The sequence below is a fragment of the Drosophila nasuta genome, chromosome 2L (assembly GCF_023558535.2).
Source record: "Drosophila nasuta strain 15112-1781.00 chromosome 2L, ASM2355853v1, whole genome shotgun sequence".
Classification (NCBI taxonomy): domain Eukaryota; kingdom Metazoa; phylum Arthropoda; class Insecta; order Diptera; family Drosophilidae; genus Drosophila; species Drosophila nasuta.
In genome coordinates this window covers 10,001,220-10,026,939 of record NC_083455.1, presented here as the reverse complement: position 1 = coordinate 10,026,939, position 25,720 = coordinate 10,001,220, and the positions used below count along the sequence as shown (strand labels likewise).

The 25,720-nt window shown below is 37.6% G+C and overlaps 1 protein-coding gene and 1 long non-coding RNA gene across 10 annotated transcripts in view; one reads left to right on the top strand and one right to left on the bottom strand.

The window, feature by feature from the left end:
* Positions 1-58: 58 nt before the first annotated feature.
* LOC132798288 (uncharacterized) lies at positions 59-592 on the top strand. Its single transcript, XR_009633923.1, has 2 exons — positions 59-200; positions 262-592. It is a non-coding gene; the product is annotated as an uncharacterized LOC132798288 (long non-coding RNA).
* Positions 593-1,132: 540 nt separating this feature from the next.
* Positions 1,133-25,720, bottom strand: part of LOC132798282 (brain tumor protein) — a 37,217-nt gene continuing 12,629 nt past the window's right edge. Inside the window, exons 1-4 of one of the 9 annotated variants that reach the window (XM_060810087.1) lie at positions 24,807-24,823; positions 15,337-15,587; positions 10,144-13,479; positions 1,133-3,094 (exon numbers count right to left, since the gene is read on the bottom strand). In XM_060810087.1, coding sequence (XP_060666070.1) covers positions 3,000-3,094; positions 10,144-13,375 — 3,327 coding nt within the window. In that variant the 5' untranslated portion in view covers positions 13,376-13,479; positions 15,337-15,587; positions 24,807-24,823 and the 3' untranslated portion in view covers positions 1,133-2,999. Of the gene's footprint in view, positions 3,095-9,333; positions 13,480-15,336; positions 15,588-15,688; positions 15,769-21,020; positions 21,037-21,865; positions 22,087-22,138; positions 22,154-22,184; positions 22,333-24,806; positions 24,824-25,720 lie in introns of those variants that run through there. The other 8 variants (XM_060810083.1, XM_060810088.1, XM_060810084.1 and 5 more) reach the window with 8 other exon arrangements.

The following is a 25,720-nucleotide window of genomic DNA, read 5'->3' as shown; positions in this document are numbered from 1 at the left end:
TTTGGAGCGTTCATATGAACCAGCGGCTTAGAGAACTGGATAAAAACTATAATATGGCAACCCTTATGCAGTTACAATGTGAACGTTAAATTTTGAATTTCACTGTAAGCAGGCCGTGCTTAAAATACGTAGCACAAGTTTTAATATTTTAGCTTAGTTTCAATTTCAGACTCAAGCCGACATCCCAGAAATTTCTATAGGTAAGCATTTTTAAATTCTAGCTAGCAAGCATCAATTAATCGATTGGAATTGTTTTTCTAGATCACCATGTGCTGCCAGAGCCGCTACTACAGAGAAACACCCTGTGTCCAGTGCTGCCTTGTAGATTGCAGCTATTGCTGTTATCGCACCGCCTGTGATGGACCCTGTGGCCCATGTGCAACTGCTGCACCCGGTTGCTGTTGCGGAGCCGTTGGCGACTTAAATTACAAATACTCGTTCTTCGGACTGCATTTGCTCTGATGATTCCCCAGCAGTAATCAGCGATATTATAATATCTGTGGCAGCATGTGGTGAATCAAATTTTCTTTTCCATTTTTTCATCTAATTTTCAGTTGTTTTGTGCATTAAATAAAACTTGCAGAAATAATTACTTGCCTCGCCTCGCCCATTTGAACATTTAGTGAAAACCAAGTTGATTTATTAAAAACAAAATATTTTTTATTTTTTTTTTTTAGTTTTTCTTGTGATGGAAATAGTAATTCTTACAATAAAATTGTTGTTGTTTCGTCTTTTTATTATTACTGTTACACAACATTTTTAATGTTAATACAATATATAATAATAATAATTTTTATTTTTCAATGTTTTTTTTTTAATTATGTACTTCGAAAATTGTGGCCCCTAAGCATTAAAAAGACTTACTTTTGCTTCAAGTTCTCTTTGGTTGTTTTTATAATTGTTTTTCTGTTAATATTATTAATCAAATTCACACAAATCAGTTTCAGTTATATCAGTTTCAAACATTATCCATTTACTTTCGCCATTCACGACCAAAAATTATGAATTTGTTTTTCTTTTTGTTACGTTTTATTATTTTTATCAGTGTATAAAAATATTTGCAGATATTTTGACGATTTTAGCGAGTTACGTTTTTTTCGCACTTAAACATTAGAATAATGAGTGTCATTAATTGTGTTTTTTTTTTTTGGTTTTTCCATTTAGTTATCAATGGGTTAATAGCCCATACAATCAGAATCGTAATAATAATAGTATAATGAGTTAATAACATTCACATTTATTACATTCGGTATTTTACATTAAGAATACTTTTCATATACTTCATATACATATAATAGATATACATATATATATATATATGCATGTGTAAGTATTGTATTGGTAATTGTTAATTTGTTATTCCCATTGTTGTTCTTGGTATTGGTTGTTAATAAAAATATTAATACATAAAAATATATATAAGTTATATGCATGTATATTAAGTAAATGCGTTTCATATGCGTTTAGTTCTTGAGAATTGCCATCTTGCTGTGTGCTTCTTCTTCTTCTTCATATTCATATTCTTCTTGATCTACTTCTTCAACTTGTTTTTATAAGAGTGGGGGCTTTAAGTACATATGCAGGGTGTCTACTATGTCTACCATATATAATGAATGCATTTTAGTAGCAGCGTTTTAGATATAGAGGAGAAGAGTTGGCAGTTAAAGTTAGTTTAGTCAGTTAAATTATATGTAATACTGAATTCAAATGTTTCGGGTGTAACTATGGATCTCTGCAACTGTAAATGTATCGTTATCTGTGTATCTGTAACTGTGATCGGTGTTTCTGGGGGGTGTTCGTAGTACTCTGATCTATATGCATTATATAAGAAACAGTGCGCATATAGTATGCATTGGTGGGCCATGTGTGTATGTGTTTTATTTTCTTTCATTTGCATTTTCATTTTTTGTTTTTATCATATTTTTGGGTTTACTTTTCATCATATTTCATTAACATAAATTTAACAATTTCATTCCATCGTCAATTCTCTCCCAAAAAACAGCCAAGAGTGCTAACCTGCAATGTTAACCTTAACCCATTGATATATCATTTACCTTTCAGTCCTTAATCCTTTCGTTAATCATCATTATATTTTTTGCATTTTCACATTTTCTTTTTCTTTAACAAACTTTCATTCTCATATGAATCAACTAAATTTGAGCGAAAATATTTATATTCTTTTTTCGTTTTGTGTGTGTGTTTTTCTTTTTTTTTTAACTAAGAGTTGGGTTAAACAATTGGGGGCATTGAATAAATAACCATATAGAAAAACATGTATGTATTTAATAAATATGTGTAAGTGTGTTTTTAGCATGTGTAAGTAAGTATATAAAGCCATTTAGCAACACCCTGTATACTATGTTCATCTAAAACATTCAACTTTTCTTCATCATTCCATTTCATTCTTGATCATTTCTTCATTTCGCAGAAAATCAATCAATTGTTATTTTTAAAATTGTAATTGTAGCTTGTGTTAAAACATATCAACTTAATTGTAACGACATTTAACATTTAATTGGTGTTTCATATGAATATTTTCATTTTCATTTTCGTTTTCGTTTTTTTTTTTCTTTTCGTTTTTGTTTTTGTTATAAAAAATACATATGTGCTTATGTATGTTGGGTTTAATAATTAAAATGACTAGATGATGATTTCATGATGCACTATAACTAGATGTTGGTATGTATTTGCTTATGTACGTAGATGTCAATGCATGAATATAATATATATGTATGTATGATGTATAATAATGATGTATAAGCTAACAATTATGAATATGTCAATTGGAATTCTAAGCAAATTTCTTGTAATATATAATTTTTTTTTATCTTTTTTTAAGTTTTTTTTTGTGTGCGGTTCGACCGTAGAGACTCATTTTCAATTATTCATCATTTCATTTATTTTGTTGAGTCCCAAAATTGATTTAAAACAGAAAAAAGTGAGAACAAAACAACTTGAATATAAAATTGGCATGTGGAATGTGTTATGTAAATATAAACTTAATAATTGATATCCTCCAACAATTGTAAATTCAAACAATTTTTGTATTCTGACTGAATTTTATCGGCCAAGTTGTTGGCCATTTTGCGTGAGGCTGCAAATAAAAAAAGAAAAAGCAAATAAATCAACAAAATCATAAACAACAATTTGCTTTTATTTTGCAATAATATAAATCAATGTTAAATGCAAATTCATTAACAATATTATAGTAATATTTTGATTTGTCATACTTTCTTTTTTTTTGTTGTGTGTGACTTGAGATACATACAATGATCGTATGGAGCATATTAATGTGTGGTTTCTTATTAATAAATGCTTGAAGATGAGTATAGACTATATATTACTATACTATATACTTTAAAATACAAATACAGACTACAAATGCTTGGATATGAATGTGTTGGTAGTCTTCAATAGGAAGTATAAGCAGCTAACAACAAACAGTTATATGTATACGCACTCTATTATAATAATAATAATTATTACATTATGCATGTGTATATATGTAAATATTTTTTATATATTCTTGTTGTTTAATTTTTAGATTTTATCTTCAATTTTGCTCAAATACATTTAAAATTTTCTTATCAATCATTTGTCTTGCGCGCTAAGTAAAAGATAGAGAGAGATAGAAATACATACATAGTATATGTAGGATGCAAGAGATGGCAAATCAACTCAAAAACAAATGTGAACTACAAAATAAACTTATAAAATTCCCTAAACGCGTCGCATTCCATTTAAATGTTTTTTTTTTTATTTTAATAATTTGTTTTTATCTTTCGATATCAATTTCATTTTTTTTGTTTTTCGTCCTTGTTTCACGTTTACGTTTTCGAAGCAGTCTAAGATTTTGTTGTTCTTGTTCATGTTCCTAATTGAGTATCATAGAAATGTGTGTGTTAAATGTAAAGTTCTCTTTGTCTACTAAATTCCTTAAAGAGAAACAAACACACGTATGGTTATAACATGCACCGCACACACATGTAGCTGGCGTGTTATTACGTGTACATATGTATGTATAATAGTAGCAACATCTTTCATATTTATGTATATATATAAATGTATGTATATATAGTAGTATATGTATATATATCTGTATAGTTGTATATGCTTGTTTATACATATTTATGTGTAAATGTTTCCTGTGTAAAAATCAGTCATAGTTAATTGTTTATCATTTATACATGCATGTGTGCATAGATTTGCGCTCATTAGCAAAGAGAGCTTTTGCAAGAGCGTCATGCTGTTGCTGCAGTTTTAAGAGCGAGATCATGGAGAGGCAGAAAAGAGTGCATACATTTCAGCGCAGTGAACGCACTGCGACGCTCTAAGACCCTTTGCTCCTAGTAGTTATGATTGTAGTGGGCGCTGGCGGCAACTAAGTGCAAGAGTATTTCATTTTCGGCTAACTTTAAGCATGATCGCCATATTGGTTTTGCGCACAAATGTATGCACACATGCATATTGGTATTTCGCTTTACCACATATGTATGTACTTATGTATGTATGTGTACATGTAAGAAAGAAATGTTGTTGTTGTGGTTGTTGCTGTTGTCGTTTTTGTGTCTCCATCATACGCACTTCGTTTTTAAGAGGGTATGATTAAATCGCTTCATATATGGATTTTATGAATATGATTAATGACATTTGCTTAAATTGAACGTGTGTGTTTGGCAATTAACTCTAATTGCTAGTTCTTAATCTTAGATTAAGAAAATTATTGCCGACAAAAAAATGAGAAATGTTTGTTTGCATTTTCGATAGACACTACGCAAGCCAAGCATTAATTATTAATTTAAATGTTATGAATGTATATATTTTTATATGTCTGTATGTAGCTAGTTAATTTAAAAAATATATACACACAATGTAGGTATAGTATACTTTTTTTTTTTTTGCTTGAAGTGGTTCTCTAACATTGAATTTAACATTGCGGTATCGTAGTTGATTATTTCTGATGACTACAAATGAAAAGAGTGTTAATAAATAAATAGAAGCATTTACTTTTTGTTTGTATATAGACTAATAATACTTAAAAACACTTCTACGAAGCCAGTTTGAATTTATTTATCATTATTATTATTATTATTATTCGCTGCTGCTTGCCAATGATGTCGATATCGATGACGATATCGATATCGATAAATCTAAATTCCGTACAAATGGTCAACAACGCGCCGGATACGCTGAGTATGCTTCCGCTTTTGCTTATCAATTCTCTTTGATTTTGGATACGTTTTTCTTTTTTCTTTTTTTGTTGGTTTTTCAATATTATTCAATAACATTTATCAAAAATATAAACTACATTAAAATTGATGTCTGCCGGGCTAATTTTGATCTAAGTATATATTCACTCTTCAACCGTCTTTCAACGCAATTCTAATCCCAATCTCTAATCCAAAACTCGAACATTAAACCAAACCCTTGCCCTTTGTTTTTTGTTTTTATATGTAACCAGACTTGGACTTCTAAAGTTAAGTTAGTTTTTGGCTTCAATATTTATAGCCTAACAATGAAAAAGTGTTGCCTACTTCATCAGCACATTATATTCTTACGATTAGTATTCATTATAATTCATAAATATGCTTTCGATCGTCTTTATTATTATTTGTTCTTGTGATGAAACGAATATTTTGTTTTTCTCTTGTTTTTGGTTTTTTTTTTGCTTTTTGCTTTATGAATGAGGCGGCCCCAAAACTAATCACAAATGGCGTCACATGCAAATACCAACTACACATAGTTAAATATTTAAATATACACATACATTCACATATACATCACATACATATACAATCATTATATAGTCAGGGTATATGTATGTCATAAAATCCAAAGATCGCAGTCCTAGCCTAGTTTTTTTTTTTTAATCGATTACCCAAGCAGAAGGTATAGAATAATTATCGATAATCTTTTCGAAGTTCAACATTCCGCAAGGGTATTTCAACTTCGGCTAACCGAAGTAAATTAATTCTGCTTTTAGAGCATATTTGGATTATAATTAGAGAGCACAGTTAGTTGGCGGTATAAAAAGGTTACTTTATATATATTGTAGTTGATTTTTCATTGCATTGAAAAAAAATTCATATATATGTATATATCTACCATATAGTATATATGTTTGTGTGTTACTTTTAAAAATGTCAATGTATGTATATATACTATATATATGTATGTATGTGTGTATAGAGTTACAGATAGCGTAATGTGTGTAATCTTTTGCATAAATATGTTTCTATGAAATATATATAAATATATATTTTCATGAAATTGTTGCATATTCATCATGTCGTTTGTACAGTCTATTAGATTCTCAATTCAATCAAAATTGTTATCAACATTTATGTATTTGATATATATATATATAATTAAATTTCTACATATTCATCGACAAAATATTTCTTGGGAAGCGATAGAGGCAGAGGAAGGAGACAAAGGGGCGTGGCAAGAATTGAGGGGCGGGGACACTCGCTGAGTCCGTTCGAAATTTGTTTAAACAAATCAAGCTAATCAGAACTAAAAGTGAACAAAATGAAAACACAAAGCTACGTTTTTTTTTTTTTTTTTTTTTTTTTTTTTTCTTTTTTGTCGGAATAATTGTATGTATAAAAAATGTTTTTAATTATGTACTTTTAGTTACTATTATTTTTCGTGGTTTGTGGTGGTAGTATTAGTGATTAATTAATAAAAATTGTACAACAATTTATGTAAATCAAATTATCAAATTTGTTTTCTGTTGTCGTCTCTTGCTTGCTTCAAGTATTTAATTAAGTTCAAGTTTAATAATTCATTAAATGTTATTTGTGTCCCATTTTGTAACAGTTTTCAAAACAAACAAACAAACAAACAAAAAAAGATCAAAGCACAAGTCATAAAAAATAGTCAGCTGCTTTTTCGTTTCGTTTTGTGTTTGTTTTGTGCCAAATATTTAAATGCTAAATGCTATTGAATAATAATAATAAATATATAATTAAATAGTATTATATATATGTTTTTAAGCCATAATAAATACCATCAATTAGCAGTTTTCACTTTGTTTTTGTTTTTTTTTGTAGTTTTTTGTTTTTTGTGTTTGATTAACAATTTTATGTATATAAAAAATTTTCAACAGTTTCAGTTTTGGTGTCAAGTAAAAAGTTTCTCACAAGAAATGTACAATACTTTGTTTTACCGTTCCATTACAGGCTACGCACAATTACGATTACAATTACAATTACAGTTACAATTACAATTACATTAATTAAATATAGTTGTATTTTGTTTTTGTTTTTTTATAGTTTACAACAAGCATTAAAATTAAAAACCGTCATCTGCGTGTCCTTTGACCAAATGCAAAGCACGTGGGCAAATGAACACACAATAATAATAATAATAATAATAATAATATATACTCTCTATAGATACAAGATATAAGATACAAGATACATTCCATAGTTTGTATTACAAAAAAAAAAATATAATAATAATAGAACACTACAGTTTAATAATCTCTCACTTAAGTGAAGAAAAACGATTGAACGAGAATGTGTTTTTATTTAAATATTTAAATATTCTAAATCAAAACAAAAGCACAAAAATTATACACAAAAAAAAGTCGTAATAAATTGTTGGGCCCAAGCGAAAAACAAACAAACAAACAAACATATTTGATAAGTATATATCGTAATATATATGTATATAATTATATTATTAAGTTTTAAGTTCTTTTTTTGTTTTGTTTTGTAATAAAATAAACATTTTGTAAATGCTGTTCCTGTTACTGTTGCGTTTGTAGTCTCAAAAGTTCATCATCAAGTGTTGCTTGCGTTCTCAAAATATATTATAATTATTATGATTATTAATTATTCATTATATTTATATTTTGTAACGCAGTCTCAAAAGCAACTCTCGAGTGAGTTGGCGTTCATTTTGCAGTTTGGAGTTGAGTTGAGGGGGAAGAGGAATCATAAAAGCAATTGGAACACATGGAAAAATACTTAAAAAATAAATGAAAAACCAACTCAAACGACGGCAATAATTAATAGAAATACGATTTTGTTTTTCGTTTTTGTTTTGTTGTCAATGTTTTGAAACTATCTTTCGAGAGTTTCTGATTGAGATTTATGCTTTGCCCTAAGTTAAGTTCGCTTCTTAATCGTTATTATTATTAATTATATATTTGTAATTATGTATATATATAGTAAGTGGTCATCATTAATAATAATTAAATTGTTTAAGTCTTCTGCGCTGATTGCCAACCATTTTATCATTTTATTTGTTATGTTTTTTTTTTTTGTTTTGTTTATTTTTTATTTATATTTTCTCATTTTCTGCTTTCTCCTCGCGCGTGATTCATAAATTAGAATTAATTGTTTAAACCAACATAAATAAATGTAAATGGTTTTAAATTCAATTTTCTTTCGCATTTGCAATTTTCATTTCGTCTTCGATCAATTTTTTAAATTTGTAACAACAATTGCCTTTGATATTAAATCGTTCTCTTGAGCGTCAAGTCTTTACAATTCAAAACTTAAACAAACAAAGAAATTATAAATAAATACACATACACATATGCACATACACACATATACATAAGTAGATCAACAATTAAGAACAACAATTTCAACTATTTTTTCAGTGCGTTTTTCGTTTTTTTTTTTTTTTTTTTTCGATTTTCCTTTCTTTTGATTTTACAAATTAAGAATCTGCAAATTGTATCTTTGTTTAATAATTAAATTTTTTAATAATATTATGTTGCTTGTGTAATCATAATAATAATAATAATAATAATGATAATAGTAATAGTTGTAATAGTAATAATAATAATAATAAAACAATAAAAACATAAAAACTAAGCGAGTATAAGAAATTAGTTTGCTGTTGGTTTGTTTTGTTTTTGCTTTTGTTGTTGGTTTTTTGTTGGTTGATTATAAAAAAAATGTAGCAAAAATGTAATAATATTTTGTAAAATACAGATGTACGCATATAAATAATCAGTAATCAATAAGTTTTACAATCAATACAAAAATAATAGTATATATTTATATAAACATAAAAAACAGTTAAATATATATTTAATTCTTTCCATTTCATTTCGATTCATTTCTCATTTCCTTGTTTTTTTTCCTTTTTTTTTACTTTTTGTTGTTGTTTATGCAATCAAAAATAATAACAAACAATGCGCAGTACTTAATTTAATTACAGTCAATAAAATATAGATGATATATGTATATATACTTGTGTGTGTAAAGTCAAATTGTTTAAATAGTAATTACATCAACTTCTCTATCGTTTTTCCTTTTTTTTTTTTTGTTTTGTTTTTTGTTTGCTTTTGCAACGAGAGACAAGCGAACATAAAAAAGTGGAGGGATCTTTTGCTGGTTGTTGTTTCTTTGTTTTTTTTTTGCGTTTTTTTTTTGTGTATTATTTTTTTATATTATTTTATTCAAAAAATGTGTGATTAAGAGACTTGCAGGCAGTCTGGAGCTCCAAATTCGAGACAAGAATACAAAAATAGTACAAATTATAATACACAAATTCAATAATCAATTAATTAAATAAAATAAAAAAAAATAAGTAGTACATGTATAAAATAAAATCAAAATCAAATAAAATAAAAAATAAACAGCAGAATCTTAACACAGTGTATAAAAACAAAATTCAACAATATTTTTCTTTTTTTAAATAGATAATAATCAAAAATATATATGTATAGTACTTTAAGAGGGCGTGCAACGAGTTCCACAAAATGGTGTGTGCGTGTGTGGAACGCATCGAGAAATGCAATCCACATAAATTCGAATGTTTTGGGAATGGAAGGAATTGATTTAAAACACAATCCACTCGCAGTCTGATCGGTGGAATGCGTTCCACACTTTGTGGAACTCAATGCACGCACCCCTCTTGCTATGCTAGTGTGAGAGAGATAGAGATAGGAGAGGGGGAAACAAACGAGCAGTAGCTAAAGCACAGTATTTGAGAGACAGAGACAGAGGCAGAGAGAGAGAGATAGAGAGCGGGAGAACAGCGCGCGCAAGTTAATAGAAAAACTGTCGCTGGCTAATCCTAAATAAACCTACAGATAACGTCGAGTTGCGTGTTGTTGCACGTTCGCAGTTGGTGTTGGTTGCATACATCATCATACATCATGATCATCTTACATACCCACTGGAGCCAGCTGAACGTAGCGATAGATGTAGAGGCGATAATCCTTGCTGGCGAGTACAACGCTGCCATCATCCATCAGTGCAACATCGAAGCATTGGGCATGCTTCACCTTCGACTCGAGGGCGGAGATCAGTTGCCCATCCTGGGTGAAAATGGTCAGATTGAAGTTGTTGTGATTGTCGGCAATGAGAATCTCGCCATTCGAATTGATGCCGACACCGATGGGATAATTGGTGATGCCCTCGCCACCGATTTGCCGCAGATATTGTCCCTCATAGTTGAAGACCTTGACGCAATGCGCCCGATTGTCGCTGATGAAGATCTCCTGCTTGTCATTCACCACCACACCGTTGGGGAACTCCAGATGCTTGGAGCAACCGAACTTGTGCAGCACATTGCCATTCTGATCGAAGATGATCACACGCATCACCTTGCACTCAACGACAATGATGCGTCCCTTATTATCCACAGTCACGCCACGCGGATGTTGCAAGATCGTGGCACCGAACTTCCTCACAAATTGCCCATACTGATTGTAGATCTGAATCTGATGGGTGGGCGAACGTTCCGTCACAATGATGTCGCCCGAATTGCGGACAACAGCCACCCGATTGGGATACAACAACTGCGAATCGCGTTTGCCGCACTCGCCAAACTGGAACTTGAAGCGTCCCTCCTTGTCAAAGATCTGGATGCGATGATTGTTCGTGTCGGCGACAATGATGTCATTCTGGGCATTGACAGCAACACCGCTGGGCTCAGTGAATTGCCCCTCCATCACACCGAATTCACCGAATTTGCAGTGGTAGATCATCTTCTGTCGCTTGATCTGCGACTTGGGTGGATAAATCGAAGCGGAGAGCAACTTGTTGGTCAAATCCAGCAGAGAATCATTGCTCACAGTGCTCTGGCTGCTGTTGCCGCCGTTCAATGCGACACTCGAGAGACTGGCGAAGGCATCGACAACCGCCGAGTTGCTGCCATTGCTGCTGACCAAAGCCGAGGACGTATTGAAGAGATTATCGCTGCCACCGTTGCTCCACTTCTCGTACGGATTGTAATGCGAACTGCTGCTGTTCCTCTTTGGGAGCAACTCGCCAAAGTGCTGCAACTCGTTAAGGCTGCGCAAACCATTTGCATAGCTGCTGCTGCCGCTGCCATTCACGACGCTGTTGACGCTGCTGTTGTCGAGCAGACTGCCCAGACCCAAACCGGGCAGCAACTGCTGCTGCTGCTGCTGTTGATGCTGTTGCAGCTGCAAGTGTTGCTGCTGTTGCTGCTGATGTTGATGGTGATGACTGCCAGCGCTGCTGGCGCTGCTGTTGCTGGCGCTCTGTGTGGGTCGAGCAATCGGCGGCTGTTTGCCGTGACTCTGTCCGTTGTGACCGTGACTGTTGTGGCTGCTGCTGCTGTGCGTCAAGTGACCGAGACTGAGACTTGCCTCCGAGCAGGTGGCACTGCTGACGCCGCTGCCTCCTCCTCCGCCATTGCTGGCACGAATGTAGCCGAAAGTGTTGCGCACTCCGGCCTGTATCGACTGATAGTTGGACATGAACTCGAGCTCGAAGGGCAGCTGCAAATCCTGCACGCCCGTCTGCAACTGTTGCTCCAGTGTCTTGCGCAGTAGCAGCGCCTCGGTGAGCAGCGGCGACTGCACACCGGTTGCCGGGGTGCGTTCGACAGCTTCGCAGGTGGAGAGACCCTTGTCGATGAGCTCCTTGGAGCGTTGCAGCCACACCGCATTGCTGTTGACACGTGCCGTGTACAGAGACTCGAGATCCTTGAGCAACTCCGAGCGACGTTCGTCGAGCATCGAGGCAAAGAACTGATGCGTCTCGTTGAGTTCGTTGTGCGCCTTCTGATACTGCAACTTCACCTTGTTCACACTCTGTTCGGCCCCATTTGCAATGGCCACGATCTCTCCGATCTTGCCACGCATATCGGCCAACAGAGTTTGCAATGCTGCCTCATTGGAGGCGGCGCTGTTGTTGCTGCTGTTGCTGTTGTTGTTGCTGGCTGTCAGCATGCCGGGCGATTGCACATTCTCCAGCTCGTGGAGTCCCGTCGAATGCTCGAGCACAATGCACTCCTTGCACACCAGAGTGCAGCAGGTGCGGCAACTGAACTTGAGCAACTCATGCTTGTGACGACCACAAAACAGTTGTCGCTGCTGCTGCTGTTGTTGTTGCTGCTGCTGTTGCTGTTGCATGTGTGTGGCATAGAGAGAGTCATGATGTTGCTCCTGTTGTGTCTGATTGGCGGCAGCTGCTGCTGCTGCTAGCACAATCTTCGACAGCTGTGACATTGGTTGCTGTTGCTGCTGCTGCTGTTGTTGGACGTCTGTCAGCTGCGATTGCTGCTGCTGTTGTTGCAACATCATGGTCAGCGAACTGGCGAACTTGAAGTCACTCGACGCCGGATTGTTCGAGTTGCTGTTGCTGCTGCTGTTGATGCTGTTGCTGCTGCCGTTGCTGTTGCCGCTGGCCTCGAAGCCCTTGATGAGGCAAACGTTGTGACCGTTGAAGCAATGCATAAACTCATGCGCTGTCACACAGTTGGCGCATAGATAGCTCTGGCAATCGAAACACTTCGCCACCGCATCGCTGCACTTGCTCTTGCAGGCGGTGCAACGTGCTGGCGACAAGCTGTTGTTGCTACTGCTGTTGTTGTTGTTGCTGCCATTAGTGCTGATGTTGCTGCTGCCGTTGGTGTTGTTGCTGCTGCTGCTGTTGTTGCTGTTGCCTTTGCCGGCACCGACAACGAGACTGCTAATGCTGCCATTGCTGCTGTTGCTATTGAGATTGCTGCCAATGACACCGGGACCATTGCTCACGGCTGTCACATTGTTGCTGCCACTGATGACGCTGCTGCTGGTGCTGCCACAACCGCTGAGACCGCTGGTTGACGACGACGATGATGACGAAGAGGACGACGATGAGGATGACGATGATGATGAGGAGCAGGACGAAGAGCTGGCCGATGAGCTAGATGACACCGATGTCGAAATCGGATGATGTCCATTTATCACACTCACATCCTGACGCACCTTAACACTCACCGGACCACCCCCCGCAATGTACTCATCACTGCAGATCGCCGAATCGCTCGCCGGTGGCGATGAGCCGCTCAGTGTCAGCGGCGAGTCGGATAAATAGCCAGCGTGCTCATACGATTCTATCGAGTTGGCGCCACGCATCGAGTCCAGAGATGGTGTCGGCGACGACGCCATCCTAATCTCTGTGTGTGCGTGTGTGTGTATCGCTTGCTTAGCGTTTGTGTTCCTGAGTGAGTCTCTCACTCTATACTTAAGGTCCTCTCAGTTGAATTCTGTGACTGAAAGTAACAAAGAAGGTTGTAAATGAATTAATTACTTGTTTAATGACATTATGATAGGTAAAGGGACAAGGGACAAAGGGACATTGTTATAGGTAAAGGAACAAGTAAAGTCCCTATAGAAAGATATCTATTACCTTCAGTTTTTATATCTATGTTAAATACGAAGCCATCTTCCCCATCCAAAATGATCTCCTAATTTTTGTAATGAAGTCCCTTCACTATTTTTAACCAAATTTATATATTCATTATCTATTGCCTTCAGTTTTCATATCTATTTTAAATATTAACCCATCTTCCCCATAATCTAAATGATCTCCTAATTCTGTTGATATCTTCCTAACCTTTGTTCAACTTCTACCATAATGAGTTCCCCTTAAATTTGACTCCTCCTAACTTTAGTTTATTCTTCAAATATCATCTTGCATATTTTTTCTTGTTCATCTTTATTTAAATTTTGAAAAACACTACATGATAAACTCTTTCTTTGACCCAAAAACAAACAAAAGAATGTTCTTTTCCAAACCAATAATTTTCCACCTTGCAACTTTATAAAAGCAATTAAAATATTCATCCCATTAGAGGAACAGGACAACAAAAAGGTACTTTTCCCCTTTTTTATATTGCAAAACTCTTTCTCCAAAAAGTCTTCAACAAATTATGACCTTATCTAGCCTATGCTCACTTTTCCTCCAAAATGCATAAGTTTGTCAACTCATTGCCGGAAATGCGACTTAATAGAACTTTCCAGACAAAAAGACCTGAAGAGTGAATCGAGAAAAAGCCACGCTTCAATGCGCAGACATAATTGGGCGTAACGAACAGAACTCAAATCCCTATTTGTTTGGCAATTCATAAGCCTTTGCATAATTTCATAAATTCTAGACGCTTTGCTTTCATTAAGGGGAAACACCCTACAACCTTCCCTTGCCCCCTTCTTCTCCTGCTCCAAAAGAGTCCCAAGGCTTCCTCTCTCATATGAGTCAGCAAAAGTTTTGCTTGCTGTCTATTGTTTTGGCCCCCTTTTTTTTGTTTTTTGTTTGTGGTTGTTGTTGCACAATTTTGTGATTCACCTTTTTCTTTATGCTAACATAATTTATAACTAATTGTAGCGCTCTAATCTCACTCCCCGCTTCTAGTAGCGACAGCTTGTTTTGCTTTTATTACTCTAGGTTTCCCCACCCTCCCTTCCCCCACAACAAATGGAAACAAAGTGCGTTTCGAGAATGGCATACAAGTCTTGCGAGTTTGTCCCCCACTTTGTGGCCGGGTTTAGCAACCCCCGGAAAAAGGGAACTCAAGTTACCTTCAACTTCAGCCATCAACAGGAAATGCAATAATCGCACGCACAACTCTCGCTCCCTCTTGGCAGACAACTGCTGCCCTGCTGCCCCTCCCCCTCGCTTCTAGGTTGATTGAACTACTTGCCCTGCCGGCAGCAACAGTCACTGAGTACGTGAGTGGGGGAGTAAGTAAAACAGGGAGTGGAAGAGGGAGAGGAGGAAGAGAGAGAGAGAGTGAGAGCAACAGAGCGGGGGTGCAAAAATGCCCCTCACAGAAAAGTAAACAAGACAAGAAAGTTTTCTAGATTTTCGTCTCCCCCACACACACACACACACACACACAACGCAACACAACAACATCCGTCAACAAATGCGTCTCTTGAAGACCGAAAAATGAAACGCAAAATCAACCCTCGACAAACCGAAAAAAGCGGCAGTCAAAGCGCGCGCTGAGCGAAGGGTGCACAAGGGGTGACAGGGGTTGCTGCAACTGTCTAGACTGAATACACACACACACGTTCTCACACTCACCCGCACACACACACACAGGGACGTTCAAAAGGCAATGACTTACCTTATTTATTGTTGTAATTTTTCGTCTAGTTTGATTGTTGTTGCATTCACTTTGCTAATGCTGTCAAAAATGCTGCCAATTCAAAGTTTTTTTTTGGCGTTTTTATGGTCCTTTTTGCTCGTTACTTATGCTGCTGCTGTTGTTGTTGGTGCTGTTAGTGTTGCTGCTGTCGTCTGCGTAGCGGTAACAAGTTGAATATTTTTGTAGCATACTTTTAGGCTGCTGTCAATTTTAGTCGCGCGCACAAAATGCTGCAATTATAACAAACAAACGAAAATACGTTAGTTTTTGTTTTTTTTTGGCAAATTTATAATTTTTTTGTTATTTTATTGTAATTATTGTTAAGACTAACTGCACTTTTCACTGCGGAATATATTTTTCTCTTTGGGTAGAAACGTCCGTGGGGAAACGACGCGTTTGCAACGCAGCTCCCTGCAAAACTAACTTTGCGCATTATTCAGCGACCCGGGTAAAGCTTGCGACGAGCAGAGCGGCAGGGCAGCAAAGCCGCCGCCACTGTCGCAGAGAAAGAGAGAGATAGAGTGAGAGGAGCGAAGAGAAAAGAGAGAGTTGCGTTGCCTGCGTGTGTCCTTACAACTAAAACTGGGCAGAGCAGCGTTGCACAATTGCAGTAGCCACAAAAGGGGAAGGGAAAGGAATACAATAGAAAAAGAAAGGCGCAACAACCAAATATCTATTGTCAAAATCACTCACACAACGCCGACAACATCGACGGGCAGTTGAAGGGAGCACAAAGTTGGGAAAAATCAATATTCATATTTACAGTAAAAGCACACGGCAACAAGAGCCCGCAGCGATCACACACACACACACCGACAGAGTTTACGTGTGGGTGAGAGAACGGGAGGTGGTAGCGGGCGCGGTAGCAGGAGTGAGATAGAGCATAAATGCCGAACTGTTGAATGCCGGCTCAATCACCCCAAAGGCAAATTTTTGCAGCCCCGCTTTAAGAGCGCGCGCAACCCTAAAAACAATATGGCGTCGGCCAGTCACCCAGCACAAAGTTTTTGCGAGCGCCACAGGTTGTGTGCTCTCTGAGAGAAAGAGAGCGCCAAATGGTATTACTATTGTAACAGGAAGCAGCATTCACAAAAACGATAAACCGATAACACGGCGGCAGTCGCTCTCTTCAGTCAGGTTAGGAACCCCACTCGTTCTCTTAGGATTAATAGTTTGTGGTGCGCATGTTTCCCAATTTTGGGCAACGACCGCAGCAACACATTCAACAACAACAAATTTGCTTTCACAGTTGTTGCTTGCGCTGCTGCTGCTGCTGCTGCTAATGCTGAGTAGGCAAAGTGTGTGTTCAAAATTTTTGCCTATGATGACGACGTCGCTGCCGCTGTCGCCGGCCAGAACTTTCGAGAGACAGAGAGAGAGAGAGCGAGCGAGCGAAAGAGAAAAGTTCTTCTTCCTGTTTGAATGTTTTTGTGGTTACAGTCGGTGCATGGAAAATGCCAGCAAATGACGCGCAGACACAGGCAATGCATACAGCATACACGTGTATGTATGTGTGCGTATGTTTGTTTGAAGTTAGTTGTAAATTGCAGCGCAGCATTTCTCTACTCATTGTTGGCATGCAATTAAAAATATACGCATACACACGTATCCATACAATAATTGCATTAACATTCAGCATCGATGGCATTACACAGATGTTTATTAATGTGTCTGTGTGTGTGTGTGCTTAATCGTATGCGCAGCAGCTTCTTTAAGCGCGTTGCCAACTGTTGCAAATAATGAGATGAGCTTCAATAAGTTCCTTTGGCTGACTCATATGAGCGAACGTGTGAACTAATCATTCCTTCGCTGACTCATATGAGCGAACATTCATTCCTGGAACTCACACTCAAATGATCTATTAATTGTGTGACCACTTAAATAAACCAAATGAATTAGGTGTTCTTTAGTTCCTTAACTTCCCAGCTTAGTAGGAGTATAATACCATTTAATCATTATTATAAGTTCATATTTGAACAGGTTTGCTTAATAATAAACACGTTGCGTGGCATTGTTTATGATTGGAAAGACACAATAACAACAACAAGAAACAACAACCACAAAAACAACAGCAACAGTAATAATGACAAAAACAGTTGCTTTTTAAACGTCGATGACAGCAGCATATCTAAAATAAACGCACATACTAAATTACTAATTGATATAGTTGAGGCCAGTTGGGCGCGATTAGATTAGCAAAAATTGGTCTATATACAGTAAACATTGGGACTCGCTCTTTGAATACGACGCGCCATATTCTATATTATCTATCGCGACAAGATAAATATCAGATTGTCTTCTAAAAGTAATATACAATATATACCATATGTCGCATCTTTTGTTTTATTGTTGTTTTTCCGTTTTTGCCTTGGCACTCTTTACACTTCAAGTAGACGAGGAGAATAGGAAACATATGCCAGAAAATCATTGAAGCAGGGGCAAGAGGAAGAGTGCCACCCTATAAAGACTTTTACATGCACAAATACTACATGGATCTTGTAATAAAATATTTATAGCTTCGGCGGAATGGCACAACTTTATTATATGAAAGCGAAAGAGTATAAAAAAAATACACTCAGCTTTGCACAACATTGAGATACTCGCTAATTATTAGCATACTATGTGGTTTCCTGTAAATGAAAATACCCTTTTCAACTGTAGAGTATAGTGAGTATTTAAAATGACTGCAAGGCAAAAACAACGAAAAATATCAAGTTCAGCAGAGCGGGAGCAAAGAGAGTGAGCGAGAGGGAGAAAGAGAGAGACAGAGCTGAGCTGTAAACGAGAGTAGAATGGGAGACGGACATAAAAACAGGGCCCAGGAGTTCTGCAGAAACAACAAATACAACGAAAATGCATTCAACGCTGTTTCATTTTCGCATAGAAATAAACGACTGCTGCAGTGTGTGTGTTTCAATTCCCAAACGTTCCCCGCCTAGGCGCACATTTAGGGTTGCTGCTGCAGTAGTTGCAGCAGCAGCAGTGACGTCGATGTCGACGCCGACGTCAGCAGCGACAGCAGAGTTCAATGGTACCCAACAGCGGTAACAACCACAACAAAGCCAAAGAGCATGACACAGACAGACGCGTACAAAATATAGAAGGCCAGCACAAAGCGCAATTCGGAAAAAAGAACGACAAAAGAATAAAGCATGCGAAATTTTGCGACGACAACGAAACTGTTTTTACCTGCGCCATCGTTTCTAAACGGGCCGCAGCTGCAGATACACAAACACACACACACATCCACAAATACATTGCATATGTATGTGTGAGTGTTGGTGTTCCTAGAATTATGCAAAAGAGTTCGATGCAAATTTCGTATTTGTGAAACCAATTCGAAGACTTTGTCTGAATCTCAACTCTTCGAACTCTCCACACACACACACTCCCCAAAGTGCAATGCGTCAGCAGCTTAAAAAGCAGATGGAGAGGAGGAAGCGGGAGCGAGACAGGGCGTTGTGCAGTGAGGAGTCTGCTTGAATGAAATTTACTCGGCGCCTTTTATTGAACCAGAAGCTGCCGAAGAAGAAGAAGAACAATGCCAAGTGACCCCCACGCAAGAGTTGTTTTTATTGCTGTATTAGAGTGCGACGATGGCGACAAAAAATAACAACATGAAATGAAATGAACGGCGAAGAATGGCAGACAACAAAAACAACAAGCCAAATACAACAAAAGCAAGGCAGCATCCAATTTAGCAGACAACCATCAGCACAGCCTGCGTCGAGAGCTGCTGCTTCTTCTTCTTGCACTTGCACAAACACATCAACACATCGCAACTCATACAACACAACAGACTCCGCTTTATTGCTGCTGCTTCTGGATGCAGCCTCACACTCACTCACTGTCTATCTCGCTCTCTCTTTGCCTGTGTTTCTCACTTGGTCCGACAGGTCAACGGCGCGTCGTCGCCATGTTCCTGAAGGTTCAGTTCACTCACTAAAAACGAAGCTGTAAAATAATATGTATTATTGCGAGCTCCGCGGGTAGACTAGCTAATGCTCCCATCACAGCAGATGCATAGTAAAAGGGTAGCGACTAGTCTAGCACTGCACAATGCACTGTTTGTAATTTTTAATCTCGCACACTAGATGGCGCCACAAGTAATAGGAAACTGCATGCAAATATTACTGCAACTTTTTTCGGCAACTATTCTGTTCTTAAATTAACAGCGGGGGGCTGAAATATTGCAATTGCTCGGAAATCTAATACAGTAAAGGCGAAAATATTGTTTTTTTTAACAATTCCATGTGTAATAATGCATCTGTATAAAATTACATGCAAATATTGTAGTTCCATTGTCCTGCCATTAACAGTGGCCTCCTGCAATATTGTGCTTTCTTGGCTAAAATATAATAGTGCAAAAAAAAAAAACGCGCTTGTTTTAGTGCAGCAATTAGTGCTGCATCTAATCAAATTGTACGTGTCTTTCGTGCCACTCTCGATAAATATTTACAATCTACTTAAACATTTTCAATTAGAGTTGTATCAATTTCGGTCTCTTGTCTACTACACTCTGTATATACGATATATGGAGACTTTATCTATTACGTGTAGAGCTCGACCCAAGAGACCCCAACAACAGACCCCCAAACTGTCAAGTAATGAGAAAGAAACACCAAAGCGCGCAACTTTTAGATAATGAAAACTGGTACACAAAGATTGTTGCTGTGGAACACAGCACACACAGATTGCCACACAACCTAAACTTATTACACAAATGAATACATAGAAGAATATCATGGAAGTTTGCTATAATAATAATTATAATATCGTACATTTAAATATATCAACTTTAACTATACACTCATAGGGCGAAGCGGTGGCGACAGCTTTTTCGATCAGACCAAATGCGTTATCGAGCGTAAATGAAATACGATACTTGAGTGCAGAAGTGTATCAACATTTTAAACACGTTTCCCGATCTTTTTTGTGTTTTTTTGCGCTAAACGTTAAATTAAAAACACATGTGTTCGTCGTCGTTGCTGGCGCTGCCGAAAGCCCGTTGTATTTTAATGACTTGGAAACCAGCGTGGCTCAGCACAGTAAGAAAACGACGACGACGACGACGTCGTGTGAGTAAAATTAAAGAACATTGCCGTAATAATTTGTTTTTTGTTTTCTCCCTCTCTCCCTCATTTTTTCTTAATATATATGCAACAAAGAAAAAGCAAAAAAACAAGGCATATTACTCTTCCGCATCACAGTGGTGGCAATAACCAATGGCACCAGCAACAGCAGTTAATCTTGATCACTCTCTGTTTATACAATTGCCGTCAAACAAACAGGCCGAAGCACAAGGTCGCGCCCCCGGAAAGGTTGTCGCACCTTATGCCCGCCTTCACCAACTTTATCAATACAAACATCGACATAATACAAATAATCCATTAATATTAATAAACAAAACCCACACATCATACAAAACGGCTTTTCAATCACAACAACAAACAACACAACGTGTTAAGCAAGCTAAAGGATGAACATCAATTAAATGAATGTAAAATAGAACTTTCAAGCATGAAAAATTATCCTCATTCTTAATCATTATCCTAATTTGTATCCTTTTTATAAAAAGCAAAAAAATATCTGAATATTTTACAGCTTTTGGATTCTTACTCCTTTTTTGTCATTTACTAAACACATTGAATGCAATTACTTACAATTTATTTTATATACTCACAAAAAACTAATAAAGAACTTAGATCGCTTCTTGGAGTCTAGAACTTGGACATAAACATTATTCTAACTGGATCAAATGTTATTAATTAAATTGCTTGAATAATTGTTAGTCTCGATATCTTTAAAAACTTTTTTTTTCAAACTTCGTCGGAAGAATATTGAGACGAATAAATCCTTTTTTCACTCCTCGAGTGCTGAATTTTTTAAATCCAACATTAGGTTATTTTTGTATACTTAAAATGTTTCATCAAGATGCAAAAATCTGTTACAATTATCGTAATTTGCACAATGCATTTTATCACACTGTGCCTATTTGTATGGCATCTACTGTAGACGCGCAGCGAGTCGTCGGTAAAGCGGTAAATACAAAAATACATGCAAGACGCGAGGCGAGGCGAAACAACAATAAGAAATGAGATAATAACAAAAAATGTAATACAAACAAAACATACACAAAACGCGCGGAAAAAGAGAAAAAGAACAAACAACACATACAGCGAGCAAGCAAAGCAAGTAAATCGAAGCCCAAATGCGCTACGTTTAAATATTATTGTTGTCTTTCTTCATTTTGTTGTTGTTGTTGTTGCTGCTGTTGTTGTCGACTGCATTGCGTCGTATCCGTATGCCAACAACAAACAAATACAAATACAAAATCTAAAGAGAGGCGAGAGAGCAAGTGAAGCGGCAACTCGTAGACAAATTAAACGTGTAAAAAAGGCGAGTAGGAAAAAGGCAACACACACACTAAAGCATATGCAAGTACACACATACAGTCGCATGCACACAAACATTCACAGGCAACCGAGACAGCCACGCACTCACGTACCACGTACTCAGCAACGACGACGACGACGACGACGATTCTAAACAAGTTGATGAACTCTGCGACGCCGACGCTACGCTGCTGCTGCGGCTGTTGTTGTTTTTACTGCTGTCGCTGCTGCTGCTGCTTGTGTTGGCGTCGTTTGTCGTTTTGTGGTGAAACAGGAAAATGTTTTAATACGTAAATATGTTAGTATGTATCGCATACATACAACAATTTGACTGCACTCTTATTTATATGTATGTATGTATATTTTTCTTATTATAATATTAATACTTTTTTTTTTATTAAATATTGCTTGTTATTATTGTTGCAAACTCACAAAACACATGTAGTAGTGTAATAACAACGCGACGAATGAATCTTTGCTAAGAGATGATATTGTTGGGGACGCGACGACGACCACAACGACGACGGCGACAACGGCAAGCGTATACACGTTGTTTATGCAGCGAGCGCAAAGAACTGAATGAGAAATGAGTAAACATAGAAGAATTTTTACAAGATACAAGCCACGGAACAAACTGAGCGGCGAAACACAGCAACGGAATATGGGAAATGAAACGAATTGGATTCGAAACACTCAGCGGCAGAGCAGCAGCCCAAGCCAAAAACTCACACAACCAGTTCGGCGCGAACAAAACAGAGACAAAGAACGACGCAGCAGAGGGGCGCGCTACGGTAGCAGAGCAGAGCAGAGGCAGGCAGGGCATGGTAGCAAAAATCTAGTTGGGGGTCCCACCAGTCCCACAACACAACACAGAATGCTCAATGCGCAACAAAATGGCAAGTGGAACATACTGTCTGTATGTACGTATTGTGGAGTGTGTATTGTACGTACATACGTGTGGAATGTATTGTACATGGGCCACAAGCAAAAGGCTGCGACTGCGGCTGCGATGAGACTGACCTCTGACAACCTCCTACACACACGCACGCACGCTCACATACACATAGACAGCGACAGCGGCAGAAGAGAGCATCAGCCAGAACCAACTAGTAGACATCATGCATAGAACAATTTGCACGCACACACACACATTCATTTACAAGAATATTTGCAAAAGGGAGCAGTGCACTCATTGCTACAGAAAAAGGAGAAAGACTAAGACAGAAAGAGAGAGAGAGATAGGGAGAGAGAGTTGGACTAAGTGCAATTAGATGCAGTGTGGGGGAGTAAGCGGCGAGTGCGAGCGAACTGTTGAGAAAGGAAGTGGCTTTAAATACATGCTTCGATTTATTAATTAAAGATAACATTAATATATATACATTTAATGTGTGTGTGTGTGTGAAAAGAACAAGACTAAAACAAGAAAAGACAGGTAAAATGATTTTGCGGTCTGCGTTCTCAGGTAAATGTTTTATTTCCATGTACACACACACACACATACAGACAGCCTTTTATGGCTAAATGTACAACAACGAGCAGCGATCCAACTGATCGTCAGTGTGTGAGTGTGTTTGTGTGTATTCGATCGCTGATGCAATAGGAAAAATGTAAAAGTCTGCGCAGCAGCGACGTCGACTGCGGACGGAACGGAACGCTTGCGTCATGTGCGTTAAGAGCAAGCTTAAGAACAGCGCGCAATAAACCAGTCTAGAAGCGAACGCGCTTGGCTACAATTCACACACACACACACACGCTCGATTAAATGTTTGTATGTGTGTGTACATAATTATGCTGCTCACACATACACAATGACTATGTTGGTGTCTGTGTGTGCGCGCTGGCAACTAAAAGGGCCTTAAACTTTGTTAAAAGTCAAGGTCAGTGATTTCTTGCGTGCTTCGGCTTCGGCCAATGTTGCCAACTTTGATTGAGTCTGCACTGCACACAACTTGCTTGCTCTCTCTGTATGTGTGTGTAAGCGTGTGACTCACACAGGAGGTGGCCAATGTGTGCCATCTCGCTCTTACGCATTTGCTTACTGTGGATTGTCTCTGTCTGGATTCTGAGAATTATGGGTTCATGATGAGTTGAGCATTGTGTTTTGTATTCCACAATGGGAAAGGAAACAAGTGGAAAACGGCACAGTGGATTTCGACATCCATGTTCCATTTTCAGTTTAAGCTGCTTTTTTTCAGTGATCGATCTGCCAGCCGCCGACTGTCCTTGCAAGCGGTTCATGAACTCCCCCCAATGACAAGCGAGAGACGTTGAACGTGCCAAAGTAGCAAAAAAAAAAAACAAATGAAAAAATTGCTATTGAGTCTGAGCAAAAAATGAGGTAAGGCAACATCATCGTCAGAGACATCAGCAGCCATGGCAAAGTTGAAGTTTGTTGTATTTATTGCATGCATACATTATTAATACATTCATAAATAAATGTGTAAGTACATGTGTAGTAAAAACGTTGAATATTGTTTTATTGTCATATTGACAGACAATTCAATCGTCGCGCGCGCTCATTAAACGAAGCCGGCAATTAAACGCCGCTACGCTTGTGGACTGGGGGAGAGAGAGAATGGAATGGAGGAGGTGGGGGGGAGAGCTAGGCTTGCCCTAGCAGCTGTCGCCGTCACAGGCCAAGAGCCAGATGTTTGCCTTGCTAAAGAGAATTTCAACAACGATAAAAACCAAACACATATACATACACACATACTCACACACTCATATATCGGTTTGGTAATGGCTCTTTTTAATATTTGGAGGGAAGAAAAAAGGTGACACTCGAAACCGGAAATAAGCCAGCTTGTGCCCTGAAAAGCAATGCTGCAGCTGTCGTTCACTCTCTCTCTCTCTCTCTTTTCTACCCTCTCTCGCTTCCTGCCTCGTGCTCATACTCCCTACCTCTCTGTCTCGCTCATTCACACTCGCTGTCTGCCTTTCCTGCCGTGTGTGTAAGGAACGTAAATGTGGAACGAAACGAGGTAAGTGGCGCTGAGAGCGCAGGCGAGAGTGGATCGTAAGGGTGGGAATGCAACTGACGATCGATCAACTTACATCAATGTGTGTGCGAGGGTGTGGATCGCAAGTCGGACTTTAAGATGAATTGTTGGAACCCAATCAAATGGAACTGGCTTATGCAAATGCAATCGATAATTTAATCGATTTGTTGTTATCGGTTATTTACCTGCAAAGAAAAAATAAACAAAGAGTGGAATTAATGCTGGAAATTCTTTGACAATCATTTTATCTTACTTTTAACGTGATATTGATGTCTAAAGTTCTTTCTCAGCCTTTTTTTTAATTATGTTAAATATTGGGGCTCTTCAGGACCCTCATATCCGCTTACATTAGCGCTAAGACACATCAATTTCCAATTTACTTTTTGTTTTTTTTTTTTAACCCTTTCCGACCTTGCACTGACCTCATAATTCTGTTTAAACTCGAAAACCGCATGGACAGAAGCATATGCAGGAAATTTCATGTTGAAACTTGAGCTTTTTTTTTGCGGGTGTATCAGAGTCTGAGTCTGAGTCTCAGACTCTGTCTGCGGCCTCGTCTCAGTTTTTGTATTCCCAGAAACATTTCAGAGAATGTTGCGAAAATTGTTGGCTTAAATGTGGTACACACACAAAATGTATAATAACATAATAGTCCACAAAATAAAACAGAACAGAAACCAATGTTAAAGTGATATTAGCTTGGCACAAACACACCGTTAACAAAAAAAACCAAGCAACATACAAAAAAGTCAACGAACGGCTAAAAAATTCACGAACTTGAACAAAAAAGAAAAAAAAAAAAAAAAAAGTGGCAACTGAGACACGAAGCAGAGGCAAAGCGATGTCAATAAACCAACTAACCGTCGACCTATGTTGTTAGTGTTATTATTATTGTTGTATTTGTCAAGTTTTGTTCTTGCTATTGTTGTTGTTGTTGTGCGTGTGGAGCGCTTACAAGTTGAGGCTGTC